Below are 7754 nucleotides of genomic sequence, written 5' to 3' on the forward strand. Positions count from 1 at the left end.
AAGACAGCAAGAAAGCTGCAGTAAAGGCACATAATTTAAAATCATGTTCCTGGTTTCCAATCTTCCTCTGCAAAGTGAGACATCCTGGGCCCTTTCTTTCACACCTGGCTAGTTACCTAGAATTGAATAAGGCCCCCTTGAGATGCTCCAGCTGCTGGTTCTCTAGGGTTCCCCAAAGTCCCCAAAGGGACATACGACATATAAAATCATGAATCTTTGAGTCCCCATAAAACAATGTTATCTGTCCCTCCTCCAGTGTCCCAATACACTATTTATAGCTCTTATGACATTTAGTTCAAAACACTGAACAAGGGCTTTGATATCTGTGTACCTGTGTCATTATCTCCCATCAGATTGTATGCTTCTAGGAGTAGGGTATGTAGCCCAGAATCAGACCTCAAATAATGGGAAGACCTGAGAAGTCAGCCAGTCCAACCACCTACGTAAAGTCTGAGGGCTCTCCAAAAATCCTCCTCTAAGCAGAGGAGGAAGAACTACCCCCATTCCACAGTAGTTTGTTCCTTCTTGGAGAAAGTGTAGCTGCTAGAAAGTTCTCCCATAAATGGAATGAAAATATTTTTCTCAAATTTTGAAATGTAACCCTAGTCTCACCCCATCTATAGAAAAGATCAAATCCCTTTTATCACAGGACAGCTTGTGAATACTAGAACCTTCACATTTTTTCTTCCATCTCCTGACATAGTGCTTTACACATTTATTTATTTATTTATTCATTTATTTATTTAATTTTTGAGACAGAATCTCGCTCTGCTGCCCAGGCTGGAGTACAGTGCAGTGGCTCAATCTCAGTTCACTGCAACCTCCACCTCCCAGGCTCAAGTGATTTTCCTGACTCAGCCTCCCAACTAGCTGGGGCTACAGGTGTGCGCCACCATGCCTGGCTAAGTTTTGTCTTTTTAGTAGAGATGGAATTTCACGTCGGTTGACCAGGCTGGTCTTGAACTCCTGACCTCACATGATCCTCCCACCTCAGCTTCCCAAAGTGTTGTGATTAAAGGCATGAGTCACCACGCCCTGCTGTTTTACACATTTAAAAAATGGTTAAATAACCTTCCTCCATCACACATCAATATATCATGGGTGGGATAAGGTGGTGTGTTCTCTAAAAGATATATTTTTTTCTAATTAATTTTTTATTGATATATAATAGTTGTCCATACTCTAAAAGATATTTGACTGTTTTATAATATGCCTTTCACTCTCTGGTTTTAAGAAAAATTGTCAAGAATGCAATAGCCAAGAATTCAGAAATTCAGAATATAAACACAGTCTTCTACCACAACCTTTTCTCACCCCATTAAGGTTTTCTCATGTTCCCTGCAAGCAGTTTCTTTTTCTTTTTCTTTTTCTTTTGTTTTTGAGACAGAGTTTCACTCTTGTTGCCCAGGCTGGAGTGCAGTGGTGTGATCTTGGCTCACCGCAACCTCTGCCCCTCAGGTTCAGGCGATTCTCCTGCCTCAGCCTCCCAAGTAGCTAGGACTAGAGGCGCCTGCCACCACGCCTGGCTAATTTTTTGTATTTTTAGTAGAGACGAGGTTTCATTATGTTGGCCAGGCTGCTGGTCTCGAACTCCTGACCTCAGGATCTGCCTCCCTCGGCCTCCCAAAGTGCTGGGATTACAGGCGTGAGCCACCACTCCCGGCCCCTGCAAGCAGTTTCTTTAACCTTGTTGGGATGCCATTCCTGGGCAAAGCTAGATTTGGGACAAGTTGCCCAGCTCTGATAGGAAGAGTCAATCCTCAGGGGGAAGTTTCTTTTCACCTCCGGGATCCCCTGGGCTTCCTGGGTTGACTCAGGACTTCATACGCAGCCTGGATCTCCAGAAAGTGCCTCTGTGCCTCCTCTGTCTGGTCCAGGTTGTGGTCTGGGTGCCAGACCTTCACTAGTTCCCGGTAACTCCGATGTATTTCTTCATTTGTTGCCCCTTCTGAGAGGCCCAAAACCTTATGGAAACAGAAGATGACAAATCAGAATCACCCAAGTTGTTAGGGTACCTGGGCCTCTCCTTGCACCTTTGCTAAATCAGGCTATCATATCTCTAGAATTGGCTTCTACTTGCCCGTGGGAAAGGTCCAGCAGCTCAGGTTAGAATTCCAGCCTTAGAAAGTAATAATAAAAGAAAAAAATTCTTTTAGAAAAAAGAATGCCAGCCTTTTGAAACATAGACAAGCTCTAGATCTCATGGCAAGGGCCATTAATCACAACTGTCCATTGTCCAACCTGGAACTTCATATCCCTGGCAAGATCTCTTCCCCACAAAAGACATAAATGTATATATGTCCACCAAAGGCATGTACAAGAAAGCTCATAGCAACTTTATTTATAATAGCCCCAAACCAGAAACAACCCAAACGTTCATTAACAATAGAGTGAGTAAATAAACTGTGGTATAATCATACAATAGGATACTACACAACAGTGAAAACAAACAATTTACAATTGCAAGTAACAAGAGGAATAATGGCCGGGTGTGGTGGCTCATGTCTGTAATCCTAGCACTTTGGGAGGCCGAGGCGGGCAGAGCACCTGAGGTCAGGAGTTCGAGAGCAGCCTGACCAACATGGAGAAACCCTGTCTCTACTAAAAATATGTAATTAGCTGGGCATCATGGCCCATGCCTGTAATCCCAGCTACTCAGCAGGCTGAGGCAGGAGAATCGCCAGGAGGCGGAGGTTGCAGTGAGCCAAGATGGCGCCATTGCACTCCAGCCTAGGCAACAAGAGCGAAACTCCGTCTCAAAAAAAAAGAAAAAAGAAATCAAGAGGAATAAATCTCATAAACATGATGTTGAATGAAAGAAGAAAGATGCCAAATACAAAAGAACACATAATGGATGGTTCCACTTTTTTGGAGCTCAAGAATGAGCAAAACTGGACTGGGCAAGTTGGCTCACGCCTGTAATCCCAACACTTTGGGAGGCCGAGGCAGGCAGATCACAAGGGCAGGAGATCAAGACCATCCTGGTTAACACAGTGAAACCCTGTCTCTACTAAAAATATGAAAAATTAGCCAGGCGTGGTGGCACGTGCGTATAGTCCCAGCTACTTGGGAGGCTGAGGCAGGAGAATGGCATGAACCTGGGAGGCAGAGCTTGCAGTGAGCCAAGATAGAGCCACTGCACTCCAGCCTGCGCGACAGAGCAAGACTCTATCTTAAAAAAATAAAAAAGAAGAAGAATGAGCAAAACTAACGTATGGTGACTAAAGTCAGAATAGAGATAACCTCTGAAGGTGGGAGTATAGGCCGAGAAGGGGAATAAAAGAACCTTCTTAGTGCTGGAAATGTTCCATCCCTTGATCTGAGTGGGGTATACATAAAATTAGTGCACCGTATATATGTTGTACCTCAATAAAAAGTAAATATATACATATATATTTTTCCTACTCTACTATTACAGCCTCCGTAACCTTTGCCCATTGCAAACAGATATCCAAAGAAGCCAGAACATCCTTCTGGCACCTGGCCAACAGACGTAAGTACAGTGCTTCCACATGAGGGCCACCAGAGCCACCAGACAGGACTGAGGGAAGAAAGCCTTACCTGGTAAGCCAGGTCTCACCTGGTAAGCCAGCTGACGCTTCTCATCCTGAAAACTGTGAACAAATTCATAGAGCTTCTCCCACTCCTGGAAGTAGCTGCTGTTGAAGCCAGTATCTCCCATCAGTAGCCTCCAGATCCGGTAAGGCAGAAGGAGGACAAACTCCATGAGGCGGCCAAGAAGGGGGAAGAAGCTGAACCAATTCAAGAAGGAGCCAAGGGTTTCTGCCACATAGCTGAGGGTGGCAGCTGTGTTGCAGAGGGCACTGTATGCCAGTGGGCCTGTGAAAGCAAGGTAAGCCAAGCCCAGCCGGTAGAGCCGCACACTGAACGGCTCTGACACCACCAAAGCTTTGTAGCGGCGATGCTTCTGAGCTGTAATGCTGGCGGCCACACTAATGGGCAGTATGGCTATGGGGCGGCCATAGAATATAGGTGAAGTGAGAAATGCTGCCACCAGAGTGTTCTTAAAGTCTGAGGTCTGATTGCCAACAGCAGCCACCAGCAAGACCCCTAAGCCAACTGCCAGTGGGAGGGCCACAATATAGAAGTTGACCATGGATGAAAGGCTAATCAGTGCCACAAGGCCAAAATAGATGCCAACGATCACCTGGGCAGCAAAGCGAATGGGACTCAGAGGGGGTGTCACCCCTCTGGGGCTCTGCCTCTGCCCCTGGGCTCTGTTGGCCTGAGCTACAAAGCTTGGGAGCTTCCAGAACTCCCAGAGCCAGCCCAGCCCACCTCCCCCCAGGGTCAGCATCCAGAGCAGGGCGTGGCTGTCCCTTCCCAGGTACAGGTGGTGAAGCCCAGCAGGGCCCCCCACAGCCCAGAGGGCATAGGTCACCAGGAGCCCCTTCGCCATCCTCTAGGGCAAAGGTCTCAGAACAAGTCCGCTTACTCGCAGCACAGAAGTCTTGGAGTTCTCTGTGAGAATCATGGCCGTCATGGCCCCAGAGTTATCCTTAGACCCTAAGAGATGGGAAAAAGCAGAGTCATAAGATGATGTCCAAGCTCCAACACAGCAACCATTTCTCTTTCCCATGAAAGTCGAGTCCAGATCTGCCTGAGTCCCCAGTGCTATTTATCTCATATCCCTTGTCCTAGCACCTCAGTTCCATTCTTTACAACCACAGTGACTCCAGATTTAGAGGAGAAAGCTGTTTAAATTTCAGACCTCCCCTCAGACCAATGACCCGAAATGACTCATGGGGGGATGTGTGGAGGGGCAGAGCTGCATTGGATGCCTTTCCAAAGTTCCCACACATTTTGAAAGCCTCCGCCTTACCCACGACTTAACTCCAACTGTGGCTGCCCTTCCACACTGGCCCAGGCTTTAGCCCCTCTCCTGCCTTCCTAACTCTCCAGGCCATGAGATTTTCCCACAGGTCAAACTTGAAAGGGGTCCTGAATTCCCTCTATTAAAATATCCTGGAAAACTACGTTTGACCTAGACCTTTGCACCCCACAACTCAACCACCTCTTTCGGAGGCCGGCTTGAAAAGTCACTCCACAGCAGCTGGACGAATCCTCACAATATCAAACCAGACGTCAAGCGTGCCTGCCAGTGTCCCCTCTATCTGGAGCGACAACCAGTCAGCACCCGCTAGTCCCAAATTAAGTGGCCGTACCTGGGCGCCCCGCTCCCAGACCGAGTCAGACCAGTCATTTCCTTTGACCACAGAGTGAAAATGACATGTCTCGCCCCGCTCCCACTTCCATCCAAATGGACTTTGTCTTTTGTGTCTGTTGTGTCACGGAAGCCCGGCCTCCCCAGGCCAAGCTCCTCCTCAGGGCCCTCCCCGGGCCCTCGGAATCACATTCCCTCCTGGGACTCCTCCCGCCAGCCCTCGAGGGGAGAGTGCAAGGCTCTGCAGACGCCTGCAGCTCCAGTAGACTCAGCGCCCAGCCCAGGCCCAGCGCCTCGCGCACCACGGCACCACCGCCGCCAGGTGGCGCTGCCGCCGAAGGAAGGGCGGGTCCGGGCGGTCCCCAGACTCACCTTGTGTGGGTGCCGAGTCACAGCAGCACAGGACTGCCCCTATGGAGGGGCTGCCTGGAGGAGCAAGGACGCTCCTATCTGTAGTGCTAAAAAAGGACAAACTCCTGTAAATGCAAGAATATGTCCTTGATTACCTCTTCCCACCCCCACAAATAGAAAGGTGACTCCTCCCTCACCTCAAGCTGCACGCTCCTCTTTTCACACTCCGTTGACCTTCAAGACTGGATGGTTCCACCTCCAATTCCCCTAAGGCAGAGACACCCACAGACAGGCTGCAGGGAGGGACCCCCAACCCAAGCTGTCCTCAACCCCCCACAGGGCTTGCCTCACGGGCCCACCTCCGAGCCTTCCAGTTAGGGGCTCTGCTTCTGCACCTGAGCCTGAGAGCTGAGGAGCCTCCCAATCCAGGGCTGCTCTGTCCCGCGGGCTATGGACCAGAGGAAGAAACGGAAGCAGAGGGTTGGAGGGCGAGGCCGCAGCCCGGGGCTCGGGGTAGTCTGCCTTCCTGTGCCTCTGCGCTGCCACGGAGCTGCAATGCAAGACGCCTTCATTTCAACGTCCCGGGCTCCTACCCCGGGGTCTACTCCGTGACCTTGGCTAAGTCATGCAGCTTCTTGGGCCTCAATTTCCTTCTCTGGAAATCTCGTGGATCTCCAAGGTCCCCCAGTCTGGACTTGCGGGGGCTTCGAGGGGACGGTAGGCCTCGCGGGTGTCACCTCCCCGTAGTAGGCAGCGCGTTTCCCTCCAAACGCCCTCACAGCCCTCATCTCGGCCTGGAGAGGAAATGCTGCTCTCTATATGACCTCTTAGGTCTCACTGAGGGACCTAGGCTGGGAGGGGCCCCAAAGCGACGCCTCAGACTGCTGGGGGCGGGGGCGGACAGGGGCGCTGAATAATGAATGAGACTTAATTGGGCCCGCACTGCGCGACGGCGCGCTAAGCTTTGCAAACAGCGCGGGCGGCGGCGGCCGCCTCTGGACAAACAATCTCCCGGCTCAGGTGGTGGGGCAACGGCGGCAGCCACACAAGGGAGAGGGAAGAGGCTGGCCGCCGGGGCACCCCGGGCCGCAGCGCGCCACCAGCTTTACGGCCGGAGGAACCCAGGAATGCAGTGCTGCGCTGGCGGCCCAGAGAGTGGGGGTCGGGAAGGGGCTCAGGGTTCGATCTTAGGAAGCGAGAAGTGGGGAGGGAGAGAAGCCTACTGTGCGGAGAGAGCCAGGGGCCCAAGGGCAATGTAAGCGCGAGGAAAAGCCGAAGAAACGAGTGGAAGGCGGAGGAGAGGGGAGAAGTGAGCGAGGAAAAAGCGCACCGGGGGAGGGGCGACGGGGTGGGAGGAGCGGGAGAAGAGCTGTTACCGGGAGGAAAGGGAAGAGAGATGGAGGAACAAGCAAAGGAAGGCGCGAGGAGCCGAGAGAAGAGGAATTGGAGAAGAGACAAGGAGAGGAATGGGAGGTGACCGGAATAAGAACGAGGGGGCGGCAGGGCGGGGGGAGGCGCCCCTGCCTCCGCCTCGCCCCGCAGCGCTCCCGCCCTAGTGCTCTCTCCAGCAGCCCGCACTCACTTTGTCACAATTACCGGGCCGTCACTCCGCCCGGATTGTTTTCCCAAAATTGTTGTTCTATAAACTGGTGCAGAGTGGGAGGTGGGGGGATCTGACAAGCTGCAGCGAGTGGAAAGTGTCTGAGCTGTGGTGGGGGGCGCGGTGGTGCATTTACCCGCAAACGGGCCCCACGTGGGCGGAGGATCCAGAAACCCATGCAGGAATTCTGGTTGCTGCCCTAGCCTCGTCGCTGACCCTGCTTTTAACCTTTTTGGCTATTCTCAGCATCTGCTGCCTTGGTTTCCCCAGCAGAGTGCGACAAGGATCGGAGGTTGGGGTGGCGGAGGCGCTTGTGGGTGGGGTCCAAACTTTCCTGCCTGCCCCATTATGTCTTGTTCTTTACTACCCAGGTGTCCCCCGAGAGGGCTGGGGTGGTCTATCCCAGCCCAGCTGTTCCCAGAGCGGTCTCAAGTGCCTTCTTCCACCGTGAGTGAGGCTTCTGCCCTCACCCGGTCTGGGCCATCTCCTACCCCGCCTGTGCCCTCCGACCCCCTGCCCTGCGCCGCTCGGTGTCCCAGACTCTCAATTCGGTGAACATATGTTGCGCGCCCACTGAGTGCCAGCGCTAAGCCAGCCTCACCCCGCCGCCTCTCCCCC

The 7754-nt window shown here is 52.2% G+C and overlaps 1 protein-coding gene across 2 annotated transcripts; it reads right to left on the reverse strand.

Moving 5' to 3' along the window:
* Nucleotides 1-1099: 1099 nt before the first annotated feature.
* DNAJC22 (DnaJ (Hsp40) homolog, subfamily C, member 22) lies at nt 1100-6522 on the reverse strand. Of its 2 annotated transcripts, XM_011987570.1 has the most exons (4): nt 5734-6522; nt 5187-5643; nt 3581-4527; nt 1100-1964 (listed from the first exon to the last, which is right to left on the reverse strand). In XM_011987570.1, exons 3-4 carry the CDS (start codon nt 4418-4420, stop codon nt 1779-1781), a joined length of 1026 nt encoding a protein of 341 aa, XP_011842960.1. In that variant the 5' UTR covers nt 4421-4527; nt 5187-5643; nt 5734-6522; the 3' UTR covers nt 1100-1778. The 2 variants fall into 2 exon arrangements, with proteins under 2 accessions (XP_011842960.1, XP_011842961.1); XM_011987571.1 differs by lacking the exon at nt 5187-5643 and having other exon boundaries at nt 1376-1964.
* Between the last annotated feature and the right edge of the window lie 1232 nt (nt 6523-7754).

The sequence above is a fragment of the Mandrillus leucophaeus genome, unplaced genomic scaffold (assembly GCF_000951045.1).
Source record: "Mandrillus leucophaeus isolate KB7577 unplaced genomic scaffold, Mleu.le_1.0 Scaffold313, whole genome shotgun sequence".
Classification (NCBI taxonomy): domain Eukaryota; kingdom Metazoa; phylum Chordata; class Mammalia; order Primates; family Cercopithecidae; genus Mandrillus; species Mandrillus leucophaeus.

Bases quoted from the DNA above. Each gene is read 5' to 3' on its own strand.
- DNAJC22 (XM_011987570.1), bottom strand. From the start codon at position 4,420: ATGGCGAAGGGGCTCCTGGTGACCTATGCCCTCTGGGCTGTGGGGGGC. The intron at 1,965-3,580 runs GTGAGACCTGGC...TGTTTCCATAAG, and splicing joins AGCGTCAGCTGGCTTACCAG to GTTTTGGGCCTCTCAGAAGG.